This window comes from Tiliqua scincoides, chromosome 1 (genome assembly GCF_035046505.1).
Source record: "Tiliqua scincoides isolate rTilSci1 chromosome 1, rTilSci1.hap2, whole genome shotgun sequence".
NCBI classification, from domain to species: Eukaryota; Metazoa; Chordata; class Lepidosauria; order Squamata; family Scincidae; genus Tiliqua; species Tiliqua scincoides.
Genome location: NC_089821.1, coordinates 84,945,008 through 84,967,470, shown reverse-complemented (window position 1 = coordinate 84,967,470; position 22,463 = coordinate 84,945,008). Strand labels below are relative to the sequence as shown.

The following is a 22,463-nucleotide window of genomic DNA, read 5'->3' as shown; positions in this document are numbered from 1 at the left end:
CTTAAGGCTCACACAGTGAAAACAGCTTGAAATAGGGAAGACAAATATATGTGTGGTATATATCAAGGTCATAGCTACTCACCTAGTGTCAAAACCCAGCTTTAGGTGCATATATTACCACTGGATCGGAATAGATGATGCTATGGATATGTGTAGCCATTCATGGTGGCTATTGACTAAGATTCAATGCTTCATAACAATGTTTCCAAAATGAAGTTGAAGAGAAGTGGAACCCAGTGTCTCCCCCCCCCCACAAGACACAGCCAGCTGTCTATAAACTGTTGCAGCTACTGTCACTTTTAATTGGCCTCTCAGAGCATGCTGGAGAGTTTTTCTTTGTGGTATAATTAGACTGTGAAGACACTTCTGCCTCAACAGGGGATCGTAAAGTAGTATCCAGAGTAGACAAATAGCAGGTTAAGCTCTACGAGGCCAGAGGCCACTTAGATGTTGAAGAGGTTATTACTTTTTCATTAAATCATACAAAAAAAAAATAATTATAAATCACAAAGCACTCAAGAAAGGTTTCAAGATGGAACATGGCTATTAGTGGCAAGTGGGGTGCTCAACTTCCTGCTTATTTACATCAGCCAAGTAAAATGATCTAATTCTAAATCATATACTAAGCCTAGAACACATCTTCACAGGCACAGTGAATTGCATTTCATTGCCACAACACATTGCAGGTTTATCAGAAAGCCCCCCCCCCGCGCGTGCGCGTGCGCAAACACACACACACACACACACACACACACAGTGGCATCACTAGGGGGTGTGGGGGTTGTGGTTCACACCAGGTGACTTACTTGGTGGGGGTGACACTACTACAGGCCAAAATTGTGAAATCTTGGTATTTTTGAAAAATTGCATCATGTTATATATCATTTGATGGGTAATTTAATGCAGAATGAACTGAAACAAATTGTATTGAAATACCTATATTATATCCAAAGTTATTTGCAAATAACCAGAAAAGGAAAACATAACTAGAACTCTTGCAGCCTTAAGGTGTATTGGAAATGTGGAAGATCTGGTGAGGAGGTAGGTTGTGGTGTCAGCAGTGACCCCTTTAAGGGTAAGGCCTGGGCATTCAGCAGAGAGTGTGCTGCACAGCTGCAGCCACTTGAAGGCAATAGGGCCCTCAGGCATAAAAGCACCTGATGAAGGGAGAGTTCGATGTGGGTAGTGGAAGGAGGAAAGCTTGAAGAAGGGAGACTGGACTGGGGAACTTCTGAGGATAAGTGGAACTACTGATGGTCTTTGGAAAAGACTATTGGACTTTGGAGACACTGGAGTTTGGTGTGTGGCTGCTGTGCCCAAGACCTGCTGATGACCCAGGGTCTGCTGTAGTGGCGGGAGGCTGCTGGCAGGAGAGAGGACCTCTGCAGGTTGAACAAGTGAGCAACCCCAGTGGTGGGGTCCAGCAGGACTGCAAGGCAGAACTAGAGTCATTGTTGGGTAAAAAAGGGGAGCTAATTAGCTAAAAGTGGGCATAGGTCCTCCAGGTAGAGCTTGGATTGGGAATTGGGCAAAACAGAAGGTGGCACTGCTGCCAAAGAGGCTATTGCTGCATCCTGTAGTACCACAGCAGCTGCTGGAGGTCTCCTCAGGGGAAGCACTGTCCCACAATGGGGCTTCTCAAGACTGTATCAGCTCTTTTGTTAGCACAGACTTGAGAGACTCTGGGCTCAAAGGGAGTGGAAGGGCTGGAAGGGAAGGAGATGGTTTGTTTAATCAGTCATGGAGGATGTCCAAGGGGCCTGCAAGAAGCCTGCTCTGCCCCAAAGGTAAAAAGCCAGTCCTTTGTAGCAATGGAGCTGCAATCACTGCAGCACCATTGCTGCAATCAGGGCAGGGCCAGCCCACTTAAGGAGTGCTGTGCTTCTGGTTCCGTGGTTGCAACCCACCACTTTGAGAACAGCTGCTCTTGATAGTTTCAATCTTGTTGGAATACTGCAGATCATGATCTTGACAGGATATAAGGTTAAAGTCCTATGCACAAAATACATTTGTTTTTTTCAGTGGTGTCAATAGGATTTGCATCCTATGCAACTAGCATTTTGCAGGTTGTCAGTGCAACACAAGCCCAACCACGGAAAACCCATTTGCTCTTACACCCCACAATAAACACCTGAGACAAGTTTATAATTTGGAATATAAATCAAACCAAATTAAGTAAGGCCTATTGATAGAAATATTCCAGAACTGGGGGATCTTCCCCTTTTTCAGCAAGGCCGATGTTACAAACCACATGCTTATGTTAAGGAATGGGCCCCCTGACCCATATCTAAGCTCAATGGTGCAGCTTCCTGCCTTGCCTAGCCTTCTGTGGTCCAAAACCATATCCTAATGCAACTTGCAGAGCTTCATTATATAGTTTACTGGAAATGTCCTGTTGAAAACATAAAGCCTGTTGCAAGACAATGGACACAAGTGAACAAAACAGACACCCACTGCTCAGTTTTCAGAAAACCTGATCTGTTGGTCAAGAACTGGTGAAACCTTTGCTGGAAATAGTTATTTGTAAACCTTTTGCTGGAAACTTACAGTTAAGAAATGTTCCTATTTTCTCTTGTGACCTTTGCGTGCTATAGGGAACTTGGTAAAGGGGCCAAACTGCACCGCATCTCCCAAGCTGGAAAGCATTTGAGGTTGACTTTGCAATCCATGTCTGGATTACCAGGCAGCTTCCCTAAACTGGATAGCATCTAGGGATTGGTACAGGTCCCCCCTCTGATCCTGCGTACCTCAGAGTGCACAACAAAATTCCCTATACCCTTGGCCTCCACCATACGTGCCAGATGTGAACAGCCTGAACCTAACCCAAAAAAGTCTGGGATAGACAATAAACACATCCACTAGGGCCAATAAGGAAGATGGCAAAAATTCCTACCATGTTCCAAAAGATAACCAACTAGTCTCAAACTACACAATGGTGGGCAGGTGGTGTTTTGCCAAATTCGCAGTCCAAGCCTTGCCTAGAGAACCTAAGCCCATTTTAAGCTTATTAGCTCCTCTGCAGTCCCCCAACAATGGCCCTAGTTCTGCACTGCTGGACTGCACCACCAGAGTAGCTCACATGTACAACTTGCAGAGGTCCTCCTTCCTCCCCTCTCTTGCCAACAGCTTCTCCAGACACCACAGCAACAACTTTGTCCCCAGCAGGACTTGGGAGTGGCAGCCACACACCAATCTTCAGTGTCTCCAGCAGTCTCTGTTCCAGCAATCCTCAGAAGTCCATTAGTCAGTTAGCTCATTGGTCAGACTTGTCCATCAGCCAGTTCATCTGTCCATTAATCCATCAGTTTAGTTATCTTTTCTCCAAGCTCCTTCCTCTCTCTCCAAACTCCTGCCTTCTCCAGGTGCTACTTTTATGCCTGTATTGACTTGGTTACCTCTAGTGGCTGCAGCTGTGCAGCACATTCTCTGCTGAAAGCCCAGGCCTTAACCCCGTGTTCCCCAGATTCACCAGAGCAAAGGGCCACTGCTGACACCACATCCTATCTCCTCGCAATATCTTCTGCAATTCCAATAGAGGTGGGTGCAAAAGACCTGAGGCACAGGGAAGGGGAGAGTAAAGAAGAGAGTGCATGGTGACAACAAACAAGCCAAACCATGCCCAATTTCCCATGGTGCTAGCATTTCCCCAATTAGGTACCAGCATTAACTTGTCCTTGCCTTGCATAATGGTTGGGCAGCACAAGAGCTCTTCCACCCCAAATGGGTATTTGTGGGCAGTATTGCAGTACAACAGCAGTGATTTAAACTGGACCTAAAAATCATTTCAGTTCTTGAGGATTCCACTTTCCATTATGTCTCTGATGCTATTCTTTTTCAACACCACAGGTGAGTCTGAAAGGATCACAACTGAAGTACTATTGTTCTCAAAATCATGATCCCTTGCTCTTATCACCCTCACTTCCAACAGATAGGACCCATATATGGCAACTTCACAGATGAGTTATTAAAGCTTTCACTGATGAATATGAAATCCATTATCTGGTATTCCATTGTTTCCAGCCCCAATTATACCACTTCTCACAAAATTAAATCTTTTGTGCTGAGATAATGGTTTTGATGTTGAGGAGAAAACAATAATTGCTACTTTCCACATTTTAATAGAAAGATATCTGGGTTGTTAGTAATTGGAAGCTGCAACTCTGTTTTTTTCTAATGCTTTGGTTACCTAAAGGCAAGGTTTATGAGAAAAAGTCAAAAGAAAATGCATTACTACTGTTGTTTCACCACTGACATATTCAGCTAAAGGTCGTGCAGCACAATCCTATCTTGCACTGGAATAGGCAGGCCAGGAGGCCTGCAATGTATCCAGTACAGGATTGGGGCCAGAAGTGGCTCAGCTGGGGGCAAGGGGAAACTCTTCCCCTTCCCCCCAGGTAAGCCACTATGGCCCCAATGGATCTCTTTGGACTTGCGTCACCTCAGGAGGTGGCACAAGTCTAAGGAGAACAGAGCAGCTTTGAGATACTCCACGTTGCTCAAGGAACGGGGTTGGGATCTGGCATGACTGCTGGGTCCCAGTCTTGCCTCCCACTCCCCACCCGCCCCCTGGAACACCTTCACCCACCCTCCCCCCACCCCAGAACGCCACCCTCCCCAGACCCCTGCATTGGCTGAGCTCGGCTGACACAACCCTCCCTCCCCAAGTTGGCACAGAGGCTGGATGCAGCCTGCATGGGCTGGTGCGTGTTCCTCCGCCAGCCCATGCTTTACACCGGGACTTGCACCAGGATTTGCACCAGCCTAACATATATTTAGGATTGCACCCTTAATCTGTAGCAAACACAGTTGCAGGACCTAGGCTAGAGGTTTTTAAAAATACAAGATTATACTGCACTTAAGTTCTGGTTAAATACTTTGTATTCAAGTTGTAACTGAGCATAGCTAAATAGAAGTAGCAGCAGCAATATGTCCTTCCAGTTCTTCCCTAGGGTAACCTAAAAGCATATTTACAAGATCCAGATTTGATCTATATAGTTGACAGCAGAAAAAGGTAGCAATTTTCCCCCCAATCCCTTTATAACAGATATAAAATCAGCATATCCCCAAAGTCACATCACCTTGTGGGTATGCCTTTGAATTTAAGAATATTAATTTACAAGTTAATGAGAAATTGAATCAGATGATTATGGAACACAATCCAGAGGAATCATTTTTATGGTCTCCTTCAATCCTGAACAGAAGTGCTAACCCCACAGCGGTGCTAAAAAGTTAAAATTCTGCACCAAGCAAAGTTGGATTCTGTGAGCAGTGCAGCTTATGCAAAATCCACAAGATTTGCATATATTTACCTACTTTGAGAAAAAGTGCTGGGTAGAATACTGAGTCTTCACCACCTACTCACAAACTGTGCTCCCCAAGCTAGTCTTGAAAATTCAAGCATTGCCGACATTCTTGAAATCCATTTTGCCAACCTTGAAGGCTAAAAATTTTCTACTTTTAAAAAATACACAAGGTTGTCAGGTTGTTAGATTATGGATGAAACAACAATTCTCTGCTCGTGTGGTGCAGCTGCGTAATTCACACAACCCTGCTGATATCAAGTCAAACTAGCAGGCCAGTAGCTTTCATGGTAGTTTAAATAGCAGTTTGTGGGGTGGGGGAAAAGATTTTTGACAGCAACACACAAGAAAAGACTATCTTCCCTTTCTACATGCTGCAGCCCCAACTAGACCCACTCCCTGACTTATTTATTTACAATTTACAAATGCAATATATATTTACAAAATAACATTTATTTAAATATTTACATATTTATAATATTTACAATTTATTTACTTATTTACAATAATAGTAAAAAAAAAAACACCACAAACAGGCAGGGCCAACTATGTGAAACTTTAATGTAATAATTATTAATTATATTATATTATAATATATATATAATAATTATAATTACGTAATAATAACTTTAATGAATAATTGGCATATATTCAGCTAGAATTGCATGTTGAATTAGTGTCTATTCTCAAGTATCCCATCCATGTGTCTTCACACCATTACTAGTGCACAGAACACTTGGATGAAAATAATTGCAAGCCGCTCACTCACATCTGCATTTTTGCTCTCTCCAGTGGAAGGTGAAACTCAATGGAGTGTAACAAGGAACTCCCAAGGAATTCAACAAAAGTACACAAACCCAAACTATATTTTTCTAAAAATCAATCAAGTTGTTCTTTCAATTCCATTCTATCCTCAAGCTGTATTTTGTTTTCTGTAAAAGTAGGAGAAAAAACAACAGCCACCCAAACAGACAATTTCCAGTCTACAAAGAAACATCTAATTTTCCTGTAACAGAAGTCCCACCATTGTCATGTTTTCCGTGTTCGAGTCATCCATAGATGTCGAGCACATATTTTTAGCAGAGTACTTGAAGTAATCTGTCCTCCTGCAAATCCATTTGCCAGGTGCCTCAGAAAATATATTTCCTCAGTGATCTTTTGAAAGGCTATTTCTTTCTACGCGCGACACCCTTATTTTGAGCCACACATTAATCTGCCAACACTAGATTGATTGTGAAAAAATTAGATGCTTGGCTCTAGAGTGTTGGGATTTGCTTCTTTTTTGTCTTGGATATAGAAAAGAAAAAAAAGGAAAGAAACAGAAAATCCAGCATGGGTCAGTAATTATATTTTACAGCACTATATTGTGTAGGGTAGATGGGACTCGTCAGCCTGGGAAGGCAGCTCATCTGAGAGAAGGAAAACTCTGATCCCAAACCTCCACTGCCTTGTGGCTACATCCAGTTATGGAAAAGGCTTCAGGAGTCAACCTCAAGGCAAAATCTGGAGCCGGAGTCCCTGAGCAGTTCATGGCTGAACACAGTCACGTTCTGGCAACTCCTGCGACGCCACTGGAACCAACCATATTGGCCTCCGCCTTTCCATTGGACCATTTCAGCGACGTGGAGAGGGGGGATTTGCTGCATGGGTAACAGCCTATCCTCCATACCTACTTTACCCAGGCTTCGCGCACTGGAGAGGACACTCGGTTCCAGATCCACCATTCAGATCGTGACACCATCGTCTTCCGAGACTGAAGGATGCCAACAACATTGTGTAGGTCAGGCCTACAACATGCCTTGGAAGCAGCTCATTGCAATGTTAAAACAGATTTAGGAGAGGCAAAACAATATGCAGCAACGGGTGAGGGTTCTATTTCTTTTTGCAAATACCAACTTATTGATTGAACGACCATCCGAGTTAACTAATTTAAATACCAAAGTGTAGATGCAACTTGCTGCACACAGAAGGTTGGCATCTTTCAGATAGGGCTGGGAAAGAGCTCCTGCCACTCATTGCAGACAACACTGAGCTAGATGGATCAATGGCCTGACTCAGAATAAAGCAGTTTTCTATATATACTACACATCAGACCTAGACTCCAAGGTGAGTTAGATGTCTGCCACAAATAACTCTCCTGTCTGATTGGTGGTTCCCAAACGGTGCATTGCAATGTCCCAGGCACTTGCAGGGCTGTCGTGGGCCACATGCTGCCCCAGCAGGGAGACCAGGCCATGCCACGACAAACTACAGTTGGAGGCTTGACGTGGTAGGAAGAGCTCCAGCACACAAAAACTGCATGCTGGAAAAAGCCCTCCTGTTCGCTCTGACCTCCTTACCACTGTTTGAAGCAGTGCACACTATCTCCAAACCCGGAAGTGACTGGCAATGATGTCATCACCAGTCACTTCTGAGAGCCTTGCACTGCAGACACAGCACACAGGGGCGTCGGGGGTTCCAACACTTTGAGAACTGCTGCCCTAGATTATGAAATAGCCCAGGCTCCTGGTTTTGTAGAACTCCTGCAGACTTGGCTAGGTATTCTAGCTTGCTTTTCCTTTGCCAAATATTGGTCAACTCTTTCAAAAGTCTTCTTGATCTTCCTGCAGCCCAGTCTGCTGCATGCCTGCACAGAAGAAAGACCAATTAAGTTCAGTGGGACCTACTCTCAGGTAAGTGTGTTATAGGATTGCAGTATTAACCTTGCAATACCGCAAAATGTTTCGAAAAAAACTTTACGGTTTTCTGCATTTGACTGGATACCAATTGTCCAGTACATAGAAAATCAACTGCTAGTGGGGGGGAGGGGGGGGAGAGAGAGAGAGAGAGAGAGAGAGAGGGAGTATTGCATCTAAAATATTGCATGGCTTTCAGAGAGCATCTAATTAGCCAGTCTGTGGAAGCAATAATGCATTGTGGCACACTGTGCTGAGAATGTGCTAGCTAGCACATGTCAGTTTTGGACACACAGTTTTTAAGGCCATTGCTGCCCTTCTGTCCATTTCTCTGACATTCACAATGAAGACCAGTTAATGGGATTTCCTCAGCAATACCTATTGCCATCAGGATAAATTTTTCTGGAGCTTCTAATCTAGACCAAAAGAAAACATTGCTCAGCAATCTTCCAGCATGGCAAACTTTCATGTTATCTATGTATGTCTAGACAGAACTCATTAAAAGATGTTGAGTTTTGAAAGCTGGAAAGTCAGCTGTGGATGATTTCTGCATTCCTTCCATGTAAAAAGGTTGAGACACAGGCCACAACTGCTGTTGCAACAACTCAGTGGCTGCTATCACAAGGAAACATTGTTTTCTTTTTAAACACTAATCTCATCAGGCACTGATGTAAAATACGAGGGTGCACAACATTTTAGTGGAATTTTTTTCTTGTCTAGTAAAATGTGAAAACTACTTTTGTTTTTTTTAAACTTATTTTATATAAATGTTTATAAACTTTTCAATTGTAAAGATTCACAAGATGGTAGCAAATTAAAAAAAAACATGAGTAAAGCACTGAGAAATGTCAATATAAAAGACAAATAAGTTATTGTGCAGAAACAGAAGCAATATCAACATATTAAAAGCTGGAGGATGGGGGGGAAGCATTATCTCCAATTTCGTTCTAAAGGTCAACTGAAATTAAGCCTGGCATATGATCAAAGGAAGAGAGTTCCACAGGTAGATGCCAGGACCAAAATGTCCCAGAGTTCCTTGTTGCCACCTACCCTACAGTAGACAAGGAGTAATGCAACTTATCTCATGGACAGCAAAAAGCTTGATGTTCAAATGCAAGCGCTGATTCATTCCCTCCTCTGCTGCTCACCAGATGGTCCCAATCACAAACCATTGTAGAGTCTGAAATGGGCCACAGTAGTGGTCTCAGCTTTACTATCCCCCAACAACACTGAAAAATACAAAACTTCTGCTTCCGACTCAGGGATGTCAGGAATTCATTGTGTTGGCAACCTTCAGTCTCGAAAGACTATGGTATCGCACTCTGAAAGGTAGTTCTGGAACAGTGTCTAGTGTGGCTGAAAAGGCCAATCCGGGAGTGACAATCCCTTCCACACTGGGAGCAAGTGCAGTCTGTCCCTGGTCTGTCTCCCTGGCTATGGGCCTTCCTTCTTTGCCTCTTTGCCTCAGACTGTTGGCCAAGCGTCTCTTCAAACTGGGAAAGGCCATGCTGTACAGCCTGCCTCCAAGCAGGCCACTCAGAGGCCAGGGTTTCCCACTTGTTGAGGTCAGATATACAGCTCCACAGGTTACCATGGAACACATTTTGACTTCTTCAGACATTGTTGCTCTTCCAAAAGAATTTCACTCCAGCACACTGATTGCTCTATTTTTTAAACAAGACTTTTCTACCAAGGAACACATGTACTATTGTAAGAGTATGTGACAAGCCAAAAATATTTGGAGAGCAACAAGAGAGTTATGCGGTCGTTGGAGAGAAAAATGTTACCAAAGCCCTTGTATGTTCTGCGTATAGAGCCTATGTTATATTCTGTATATACTTGCTTGCAGCTCTGTATGACTGGCTGCTCCCCACTCACATTCCTGAGCAGGCGGTGCAAAGGAGGTTGCTCACTGTCTCTGGTAGAGTATTAGATCTTATGATGTAAGATTGCAAGAGGGACAGACTGAGCCACGTGTTGAGAGTACCAGTCTTTACCACCAGAAGGAGTGCCAGAGTACCTTGGGCTCTTTCTGGTGGTAAATTCCTCTTCCTCCCAGCAACAGGGGCAGATTCCTTGGGTGGCAGTAGCTATCGATCCAGCCATTGTTCATTTCCCCTCCCTTCTATCCCTTTGCTCAGCCTCTCACTGTGTTGCAAGAACATGAAAAGAAGTCCACCCAGGGCAGCATTATTATAGTTCAGGTTTGCAAACCATTCCTAAAGTGGCTGTTCAGTTCTCTGCTCCGTATAAATATCTTTAAGAAAAGAGCACAAAGCATTCCCTGTAGCAGAAGTTCTCAAAACATTTTGATCTCTGGAGTCCTTTACACTCCCAAAAGGGGAGGCCTTCCAGCATATGCACAAGTCTCAGGGAGTCCCAGAGTACTGGAGCAAACTGGGCAGGCATCAGATGGTGGCCGCTTGTGATGTGTTCGTGGAGCCCCTGGGCTCCCAGGAGCACACTTTGAGAAACACTGCTCTATAGTTAGACAATTTCCATTCACACTCTGGTTATCAGCAATCCTGCACATTATCTCCAGGTTATAATCAATAGTGTAACAGTCCACAAGTACAACATTGCATTTTTAACTCACTAAAACATGTCAGATTGTCCTCTATGCTTTTTCCAGGACTGTTCTCAGTCCATGCCCCATCCAGTCCTCTTTTCTTCCATTTAACGACACTGCACAAAGCACCATCTGCAGTGCCCTATTAAGAAATACACTGCAAGTATTATGTATGCCAGCATGAGAACTAGAGACTTGTCATCTATTCTACATTATTTGTCATGATGCTTTTAGTACTTCGTAGCCATTTCAGATTTCTGTGATACATTCTATTCAACTCTATTTCTATTCTATTCTAGAATTCTATTGCATTCTATAGATTAACAGAAGAGTACTTTAAACAAAAAACAAAAATCAACGTGGCCAAACGTTCCTATTGGTTTATTTTCAAGTAACCCTACTGAAAGAAAATTAGGTCTGAAGCTGTTTCTGTACCAGCCACCTCTATAGCAGTTTAAACTTTGTTTGCTAATGTTTCTTTTGTGTCTGTGTAGAATTGCTATTCCCCCTTCCCACCCCATAAAGAAGGGGAAACTGTATTTATTCCATGTATCCCAATCAGGCTACTTTTGCAAGTTTAGGGGACTGCCATTCCCACTCAGAGTACACCTCAAAATGACTACAAATAAGTCCGAGAAACAATCCTTAGAACATCAGTGTAAGGCAAGACTGCTTCTCTCATGGGCAATTTTATGTGGCATGTTCAAGTGTTAGTAAACCAAGTAACCTGCTGACATTAGTGCTGGACGGTAAAACTGCAAATATAGTGTACCAAAAAGCACTAGCCATGTAGATAGACAATTCTTAAATCTTCGATATCAGACCATTAACTGGGTAGGAAGTACAGGTACTTCAGTTTGTGCATGTCTGTGCGTGTATGCGTGAATGTGTATTAAAAGAAGTGAATTTCTTAAATTTTGATGACTTGCGCTATGATGTGCGCTAAAATCAGATTTTTAAAATAGAGACTTGATCAAGGTAGGAGGGACAGTAATTGGCACATTACTTGTATTGATAGCCATTACAGACTTTTACCTATTTTACAACACTTTGGGCACAATTCAGAAGCGCCCTTGGGAATGTTTGTGAAATTAATTGGGAGAGACCCAAGGAATGGGCAGGTCTGCAAAGACAGTATGTAATATTTACTAAAACAAATATGAAAAGGGCTGATGCACGTATGCCTAAATACTATGTACACACATCAGCGTGTATCATTTTTTGTGACATTCCCAAGCCAAGGCTCTGTGTCAGTCAGTTATTTGGGGAATATCATGCTTGGCTAGATGTCAAGGAAAGTCAAAAACAATACAGTTCACTTCCTCATTCAGTGTTTGTCTTAAACCAGGGGTGCTCAATAGGTGGATCGCGAGGCAAAATGAGTAGATCGCGGAGTGCCGACCCCCCCTTCAGGTGTCTCTGGGAGGAAACGCCGGAAGTAAGGCCCATTGTACTCAGTGGGGCTTACTCCCAGGTAAGTGTGGCTAGGATTGCAGCCTCACAGCCTAATCCTAGGCATGTCTACTCAGGAGTAAGTCCTGTTATACTCAGTGGGGCTCAAGGTACACCAACATACATTGTACACATAAATGTTATATGTTATGATGGCGTGAACATTGTAAAAAAAAAACGCTGGTAGATCTCCGGGCCTTGCTGGGTTTCAAAGTAGCTCTCGAGCCAAAAAGGTGTGAGCACCCCTGTCTTAAACCATTAGCATTTGAACTTCCTGCTTCCCTACCCCCCCCCCAAGCTAACAGCAGCGCTCTCTTTGGCAAACTTATCCACAGAAACTTGGATGGTGGGATTTGTGAGACAGTACTTTTATTCAACAGTAGAAGAAGAGAAAGACAAGGCACTTCCGGACCAAATTATACAGGATGCTCAGCCTATCTAAAAAAAAAAAAAGGAAGCTATGAGGGGCCTAGTCCCTCTGCTGTGGCCCCCATACATCTGGACCTTGAGGCTACTGCCTTGAATGAATATTTTTCCACCTCTCATGCATATGTGGGGAACACTCCCTGCTTGGTTCTACCCCACACATGCAATTCCACCAGGTGCAAGCCCTGCTGGATAGCAATTGGTGGTTGAAGCACCAGGGAGGTGCAAGGTGATGCAGCAGCCTCCCTACACCCAGTGAGAGAAGAATCTTAACACCTGCCCTGTTGATATAGTTTGAGATTAGCTGGTCACCTGCTGGGGGCCGAGTGGGAATTTTTTTGCTTTACTCCAGATTGATGCAGGAGTGGAGTTTTTCTGCCTACTCTAGCCTGTGCCTAATGCCAGGTAGGTCATGATTGTCAGGTATAGTTCTGGGCATGGAAGAGGAGTAGGGATCTGGTGGCTACCCTTAGGCAAGCAAGAGTCCAAGGAAAAGTCAGGTCTTCAGACTCTGTCCTGCTCGGGGATGCAGGCTGGTAAACCCTCAGGCTTGAATTCAGCTTCCTTAACTCCCCCTTCACAGGGGTTGGCTGTGATGAAGCTGGGAGAGCCACAAGGTGATCCTGTGCTCAGAGCCAGGATGGTTATGCCTAAAGGATGGCTTTGGCAGGATAGTCTCCAAGTGCCCACACTTGGTCATGATTGGCAGGAGTGCCCCAGACAGGACCTGCTGCATTTACAGATTGTTGTCTGGCTTTATAATCGATCAACGTGGAGATAATTTTCACCAAAACTCAGTGCCACGTGTGTTTGTGTGTAGGGGTACCTGGGCACCAACTGGCAGTAGCATTCTTGTGCCTCCAACCTTTCCAAGTCCTATCAGGAGATAACAGAGGTTGAATACAGGACCTTCTACATACATACCACATGCTTGACCATAGAACTATCGCCCCTTTCAAGAACCAATGCTTTAATGAGAAAGAAATGTGGCAAAATTGCATATAGAACTTGTGAAGTTACGAGACACATATACTGTGAGACAGCATTGGTCTCCAGACAGAAAATTTAGCCTTTTCTCTAAATATCCAATTTTGATTTTTTTTTCCCCTTACAAGGATATATTGTTGCGAAGTACTTTTATGTTCTAGCTCTCAAATGCAATGTCAGATTCTTTAAAAATCACATATTAAATATTTTCCTCCACTCTAAAATGTCTTCAATTTATTTTCATTATTTTTAACACATTGCACCAAAGTATGGTACTAAACCTCCATACATTTCTGCTTGTTTTTCTACTTGCACTCCCCCTTCTTGAGTACTAGATTTATGAATTTAATTTCTGCTTTATAGAAATTATCACTTGCGACAACTAGAGGAAAGAGACTCTAAATTGTTTTTATTGCTGCTAGTCTCTTCAAGACATCTTGCTCTATGTTGTCATTTCCATTTCACATTAAATGTGAAATATGTTTGGAATGAACAAATATTTATTTTAATTTAACCCATCTGTTCTTAGGTGAAATATAAAGAGGACTGCTACATTGTCATATTTAAATTCAGCAATTTGTAAACAATGTATCTGTTGTTCCCGCCTGGGTTAAAAACAGCCTGAAGCATAATTATGAAAGCCACAACTTCAAATGTATTATTCCATTGTTGCAGGCCATGATTTCTGTCTTCTGTTCGTTAATTTATTTTCTAACCCAAGTTAATTAGTGAGATCGATATTAAGGAACCATGTGAACTACAGCTCAGAAGTCATTGAAGAAAAACACACCGAACCCATAACTGGTCACCCTAGGCTTGAAGGAATCTACAAAGCCTCCTGAAGAAACCAGCTTTCATTTGGCACTTTTCTGCCAATGTCAACAGTTTTGAACCAGCAACAGTCGGACCAGTTCAAGTGTATTGCTAAATCATGGTTTAGTATGCTATGAACAAGTGGGGCAGCCCAATTCTACCCCTCCTGGTGCCCAGAGGAACAGTGGCACCAAAATGGTAACCACTGTATCCCTCGGGTGCCGGGAAGCTTCCAGAGGTCTTCTCAAGGGAAAGGGACTTCTGTCCCCTTCCCCTGAGGAAAGTCCCAGGCCCTGTAATGGGGCTTCTCATGTCTGTGCCGGCTATTTCGCTGGTGCAGACGAGAGAACCCCTGTTTTGGGCTTTTCAGCCCAACATGGAGGATAGGATCCAGTGGAGCAGGCCTCCACCAGTTCCACCCCCCTCCTGGGCTGGCTCCACCCCTGTCCCTCACCCTAGAATGCCTCCTCCCGCCCCAAAAGTCTGTATCACAACTCTAGCTCTAGCCTTCCTCCAGGCAGCATCCTTCAGGAGCTGAGCCCAGTGCTGCCTGGCACTAGTGCTCCTTACTCTGAGGGTGCTGTAAACATGCTTTATAGCATGTTTATGACACCCAGCACCTGTGCTGGATCTCAGCGCCAGTGCTATGGCCCGTTAGGATTAGTTCTGGCCTTAAGAGAGCCAGAGGTTCTCACATTCTGCTCTCATTTATATTCCACTACAGAAGGACAGTACACACATCCACTTTAAGAACAAGCCACAGTTCAATATTACATATAAACTCAGCAATCTGCAGTGTTTAACTAGCTACGGTTTTAGCAAGCCAGGGTATCAAATTAGGATCAAACTGTGATCATTCTGACCCCAGTTATGAAATTTTGTACATAGCAAGCAGCTGCAGTTGGCTATTAAAGTGAAAGGTGTAAATCTTCTTTCCTCTGTGAGATAGGAGAGAAGGGGAGAATAAAAGGATCAGGCCGCAGCCCCATCTAGTCCAGCTTCCTGTATCTCACAGTGGCCCACCAGATGCCTCAGGGCACACAGGACGCAACAGAATACCTGCATCCTGTTGCCACTCCCTTGCAGCTGGGAGAAGACTTAAGCCCATAACACTCCCCACCCACTTGCTACTTCTTCATGTAAGTGCTAAAGCATGGTTTCATGTTAGGCCCAGGACCAGACCGCCCAGGAGACTGGGTGAAGTGACTGCTTCAAGCAGCAGACTGGGGGAGTTAGCAAACTGGCAGGTTGCCTCATACCACACACTTGCCCACTGTCTGCTCTGACCTGTTTGGTCATTCAGCTGCTTCAGCCTGCACTTCAATCCTCTTCTCACTCACTGACAGCAACCAGGAAGAGGATCAGGGCGGGGTTGGAAGACTGGAGGCTTCTATGATCTTTTTCTGATCATTCCCATTCCAGGAGAGCAATCAAAACAGATTGCTCTCTACTGCCTCCTCCTTGCATGTTCCGGGAGGAGAAGGGAACTTTCAAGAAGAGGTGGAAAATCTGGGTGCCCCTTGGGGACCTCTTCAACTTGAGTTGACAGCCTGTTTATATCTGAATCAGGTCATAAGAGAATATGGCATACTGAAGAGGCCCAAGGTAGGATTAGTTATGCTGTAAGTGATGCATTTCTTCATTCTCTTCCTAGAAACTTGAGGAATGAGTAGACTGATATGGAAGGAGGTGGTTATGCTCCATATTCAAAATGCTGTTTATGAACTTTAAAGTCCTAAGCATTCTGAGGTCAAAGGACCTCAGAGGACCTAAAGGACCATCATTACTCGTTCCATGAGACCCTCCAGAAAGGTGGATTGCATTGTTGTCACACATATGGCTTCTGGGGACTTGCAACTGTGAAGGACCCCTCCAAATGGCATTCTCTCTTGTGTGAAGTGCAGGTTGTTCCTTCCCTACCAATTTTCAGAGATGTCTAAAGACCTTTTCATTCCAGCAGACTTCCTCTGAATCCATTTGATTGTTATTACTGTTTTCTTATTTTTTCTTTAACACTCCTGTTTTCTTTTGATTGCACATCTTCTGCCTTCTTTGTTTTTAATTTTTATATAATGTATTTTAACAACGATTTTTTTAAATAACAGATTCAGGCTACAATCCTGTGCACTGGGAATAAACTCTATTGACCATAATGGGACTTACTTCTGAGTAGACATGCATAGGATTGGGCTGTCAATCCCTCTCTCTCTCTCTCTCTCTCTCTCTCTCTCTCATTGTAAGCTGCCTTGGATCTCTTAGGAAAAAGGGAGGGTATAAATCATTTAAATAAATGTCCTATTGCAAAAGGACCCAGCCACAGACTCAAGGGCCTGATGTCACTTTGCAGAAAATAGCCACTGCCTGGTCTTCTGTATGCTTTTGACAGAAAAACAATATCACATGTTCTGGTTGTGGCAAACTCTACTTTTTTTTAGATGTAAGAGAATGGCTATGTTCAGTATGCCATGGAAAATTTGAAGGACAGAGACTATGGACATTGAAGAGCACCTTTGCCCTATCCTACTAAAGCATGCGGAGAGTTGCCTCGGTATGTTTGCAGGCAGGGTCAAGAGTATGACCTGCTAGTCAAGAAGGTAATGCAACCCCAGAATACGGAACACCATCGGGGATTGTGACCGTAATTACAGCTCTGTGAAGACACTAAGCAGATTAGCATTGGTTATTAAATTCCCATGGGAACTACTGTAGCATCCATATGGAAAGCAGACGCAGGAGAAAAAGGTGAGCAGATATTGGCAATCTTGATCACAGTACTTCTGCAGTCAGAAAGATTGTACAAAAGCTGAAGGAAATCATGCACCTGATGGCACTGATTTTCATATGACAAACGCATAGATATTATCCAAAAATCAGAACAAATGTATAAAGAATGAAACATCAAGTCAAAATAATAAAGAATCCAATCCTACCTAACTCCCAAAGCAGTGATGCAGTGATCACCAAGTCCCAGGGGGTGTTTTGGCCTCGGAAGTCCTCCTCAGGGCAAGGGACCATTTGCTGCTGCTGAACCAACCCCCTTTGCAGATCTGATCCACCCTCTTTCTTACCCCATCTCTTCCTCATTCTGCCCACCCCACTGCTCCCTGCCCCTGAGCAGCCTTACCTGAGGCAGTGGGTGTCTGCAGTCCATCACTGATGGACCTGGCCAGTTTCCACTTCTGGCAATGGCCAGACCACACTTACCAGCATTGTCATGTTTGCGACAGCCAGAAAACGTGTTACTCCACTGGAATGTGTGTTCCGGTGGTGTAATGGCCAGTTAGACCCAAGAAAGCATGCTAGATTTTCAGAATAGTTTGTAATTCCCACTCAGGGCAAGCATTCTAGTACTAGAACAGAGGTGGGTGCAAAGATCCCACAGGAAAGAGGTACCAACTAGAGTAAGTGCAGTGTAAAAGTTGCAAGCCTGAGCTAGGAAGTCTGTTGACCAAATCTCAATAGTCATGAACCCATTAGGTGGATGTTTCGTCTCATCTTAAATATAAAGCAGAGATTTTCAACCTTTTTTATTTCATGCACATGGACAAGATGCTAAAATTGTCAAGGCATACCATTGTTTTTTGACAATTGACAAGGTATCCTGCACTGCCAATGGGGGATTCACATACCCCAATGGACCTACTAATAAATAAACTCCCACAGCACACCTGTAGACCATTTGGTTGATAATCGCTGATATAGGGATAATATTGTATTATAGTAAGGATTACTAATCTAATGCATGCTAAGCTTTGAATACTCTAAACACAATTACTTAAATACTGTAATGGTGCATTATTATTGTTAAGAATATTAACAAGAAGTGGCACTGATTTTTTTTTTAATCTGTCATTGTCCTGAACAAGCTTAGTGTAGCACCAATTTCCATCCTGTTTTCAGACTTTGCTCTGCAACCAAGAGGACTAGATTTTACATTTAAAAGCAAAACAGGAAGGGTTATGCAAAGGTGTCTTGACTATAGGTTTTCCAGTCCTTTGTTCATTTTTATGTATAGTTTCCACTCCCCACCCCTCAATTTTCTTTTTCCTTCTGAACATGTTTGCTGGCTGTACACTTTTCCCAAGCAGACAGTATATTACTAGCACTTGTCTAAGCTAAAAACTTATCAGGGACTCCCCGGTACAATTTTGTGTGCATGCGCATAGATATAGCCAGCACTGGCATTCACTTGATTGTGAAACTCATTCTGTGGACAAGCAACCAGTTGGTGCTTCGCTGACCACAGATCATAGCAAAAGTGCAGGTAGCTAGGCACAATTTTTAATCTATGTAGGCATTAAGAGTTAATCTGTGCATTCATCATCTCACCAAAATAGCCAGTGGCTCTCTAAGAAGTATTCAATCAACTTGGGCATGGCTGCACATTCATATGCTAGCTAGTTCATCTATTGTAGCACTAACATTGGATGGAGTAAGTCAGGAAAAAAACGAGGAACTGAGGCAATTCAAGCAGAACATGATGAAAAGCACATCTAAGAGCCCTCAACAAGATGCAGAGGCTACATGGATCACAGCCTGGAAAGATTCTCAAGATGGTGAGATGACAACTTGATTAGGTTTAGTCTGAAAAATGTGGCAAGAGACATCAGAATCAAACATAATTCCCAAGTGATGGCCTTTAATAAGCTCTATGAAAAAGAAAAAAGGCCAAGAAAAGCAGCTCCCCCCATAAGACCAAATCAACTACATAACACAGTTGCTAAGGGCTAGCTGAAAACAAAGTAGACTTAAAATAAATATGCATACAGCAGAAACGGCGTTACCAACTTTTAAACTGGTCAGAATTCCATGCCTACAACAGCAGTGAAAGCCCTTCCTAGCATGCAGATGATTTATAACTACTGGTCAGTGATGACTCCCATATGTATGTCTTTGATAATGCACATGGCTGCTGCCTCAAGTATGCATAACATACAGAGGCTTGTACAATAGTGGATGCTCAAATAAAGGTTGCCAGAATGATATATCATGGCATTTCTGAACAGGACCCAGGTGGAAACAAGTGACTTTTCAAATGGCAGCTCCATGTGATCCCAGTGGCAGCTCCACATGCTACAGAAGTACTTGTGCGGGGGTCACTATGAAGTTGACCTTGAGCCTCACGCCAAGAAAAGTTACTTCTGCTATGAGTGCTGTTAAACGCACAGGAGCAGACCCAGTCAAATAAACTGGCAACCCTAATCATGTCAATAAGGATAGTTTCTGAAACAGATAGATTTGGGGTAGAACTTCGATTTTACAAGAGCCAAGATTACACACACACACACACACACACACACTTCTATCTAACTGCAGAAATAATAGGATTGAAAAACCTCACTTGCAGTTAGATATAATTGTGTGTGTGTGTGTATGATCTTGGCTCTTGTAAAATCGACCTCCAAAAGCCTTACTTGGAGTATCCAGGGGCTGCTTCCTGGTCATGAGCTCATGACCTACTTCCTGGGGTTCTGCAGGCCTCAGAATGCCTCCTAGACCTAACAGGAAGACATGGAAGCAAAGTAAATCAGAAGTAGCTTCTGCAAACTAGAAGTTGCTTCTGGTTGCATCTAAGAGGAATTCTGAGGCCCGCAGAGACCATGGGAATGGGCCGCTGGCCAGAGCGACACATAAGCATCCTCCAAGGACTCCGTAAGGCATTTTGGGGCAGATTTGAGCATTGTGTGGCAACCTACCGCACAGCAGGACATGACCCAGAGGTGGATTGCGATCCAACGTTTGGGAAATGCTGAGGTAATGGATTAGGACTATCAGTCTGTGATCTGCAAAATCTTCTGAACTGTTTTGGAAAAGCCTTAGTATCCAAGTACATTCATCAATCTTCTGAACCCCATCCCATTCTTATGACTACTTGACTACAGAACATATAGCAGGGTCCAAGTTAGCAAGACTAGTCTTATTTGTCCCAAAACAGAACAATACAAAAAGTTTTCCAACAGTCTGAATAGTGAAAGCAAACTAGATTTTAGTATTCACTGTTTAAGTCATACACAGTTCTAATGCTATACAAACAGACCATATACATTTAAAATTGAAGCATTTCAATAAAAAAAGGGCTTTCATAAAAGGATGATGGAAAAGCGTGGCAGCCAGGAGAGGTGTAGGAGTCTATGAGAAAGCTCAGGCACTTGACTCTGTGCATAAAGAAAGGGAAATGCCTCTGAAATGAAAGCTATTCATCTCAAATGCACATTTTGAGGGCACTAATGCTTCCTTTAATATCACCACCGCATAGGTTCCATACAATTTATGCATGCCACCTGCTTTTTTTTTTTTTTTTTTTTTTTTTTTTTTGCTGAAGAGAATTATTTCCATAATGAACAGGGAATGGTGAAACACTAAAGGAATATGGACCTGACTGCTTTTTTCATCATTTCTTCCTAAATCAGTTATGCCGCTTCCATTTCCCCATATTTTGTAGTTGCATGGAGCAATTTCCACCATTTAAACACACAGACACATACATGGTCACACACATATACACAGAGCCCAAGCCCACTGTGCTCCCCATTAAGATTTTACCTAGGAAGATGATGGTCTGTTTTCTGGAACTCCTGCCATCAGGATTGTCAGATTTCCTTAGATATTGGTTTTGACTGGCTCTGTCCCCCTTCACTGCTAGAGTCCCTTGCTTGTGGGTCATCAGAACTTTCATCATATTCCGGCACATAAAGGCTACGGACACCAGCACCAGCACATACACAATGAAAGCAGTGAAGATGCCAGACTGGAAAACTCTCCATCTCGAAGACAAGCTGGTGCATATAGTTACATTTGATTTTATGTCAGATACTAAGTGTCGGTCTTTGGACTTGCAGGGAACCAACCCACGATGGTTCTCGATAATTTCTAAAGGGTACTCTGTGCCCATTGAAAAGAGGAGGGGCAAGGCCACCAAGACAGAGGTAATCCAGACAAAGGCGATGAGAATCCTCACTTTGCAGGGTCCAGAAGTGGCTTTGAATTTGAAGGGGTGGCAGATGGCAATGTATCTTTCGAAGCTTAGAGTAGCCACATGCAGCACGGTTGCATAGCTGCAGGCCTCAAACAGGAAGCAGTATACCTTGCAGGCGAGGTTGCCTTGCGGAGTGGAGAAAGGCTTCCATATCACACTCACAAATTCCAAGGGCATCCCCAGCAAGATGACAAGCAGATCTGAGCAGGCCAGACTCACCATGTGGTCTGTCACTTCCTTCTGCAGGTAGCCTTTTTTCTGAAGCACTTTGGTGGTATGGATGGTGATGCTGTTGCCCAAGATGCCTGCCACGAAGATGACAATGTAGACCAGCGCAAGGGTGATCTTGACCCATGGGGCAACTTCAAATTCAGAAATGTGGCTGTCATCAATTACATCTGAACAAAGCTGCTGATCATTTTGTGCCTCCATGAGGCAAACTACTGTAATCAAAGGAGGGGGGAAGAGGTCAGAAGAACATAATCAGATCCCAATAATCTTACAATACTAACAGTTCATACATGTGATCTGGTAAATAAAGCCCAATGCATTCAGGGAGACTAATTTCTCAGTAAGCAGGCATAGGACAGAAGCTCTAAGTTAAAACACACGCATGTATATGCACAAAGGCACACAAAAACAGGTACAACAACTTTCCGACCTTAACAGAATCAGCACCCCACCTTGTTTTAACAGAAAGGAAGTTAGTTTCTTTCTTTGTAGTAATGCTTGATTTCTTCTCTTAGATCTTCTCCAGACAGTCTAAAATGCTTCCGGATCTCCAAGAGAGAAAGACAAACCCACAAATTTCCTCTGTCACTGCTACAGCCAGTCAGAGAAGCTTTCTTGTGGCCAACAGGCAAAAATTTCTATCAAACATTAACCCGCTGCTGAGATGTAATATGGATGTAGTCACCAATTGAAAAGATAAGGTGACTAGAAAGCGAATGAGGCAATGTCTATTCACAATAAACAGGCTGGTTCTCTCTTCCCTCCCTGAAATCTGATTCTAACAACTGTGAAGTGGAACCTGACAAAGAACAAATAAAGGTAGGGTTGTAGTGGAGGAAACCTATAATATGCACTGTTTCAGCACATTGAATTAACAGCACACAGGCCTCTTCAGCTCAGCTTTCATATCTCCAGTTCAGCTTTCATATCTCCATATCTCAGCTTTCATATCTTTCTCCTTAAGAGAAGTCTTGCTGCAGGCCTGCATTAAGAGCCCTGCAGGAAGATGCTTATAAGTTCTAACTCTGTTTAAT

General features: G+C 43.4%; 1 protein-coding gene across 1 annotated transcript in view; it reads right to left on the bottom strand.

The window, feature by feature from the left end:
- GPR39 (G protein-coupled receptor 39) overlaps positions 1-21,630 on the bottom strand; it is a 165,302-nt gene extending 143,672 nt beyond the window's left edge. Inside the window, exon 1 of the mRNA XM_066611022.1 lies at positions 20,766-21,630. Coding sequence (XP_066467119.1) covers positions 20,766-21,630 — 865 coding nt within the window. The remainder of the gene's footprint in view (positions 1-20,765) is intronic.
- Positions 21,631-22,463: the final 833 nt, after the last annotated feature.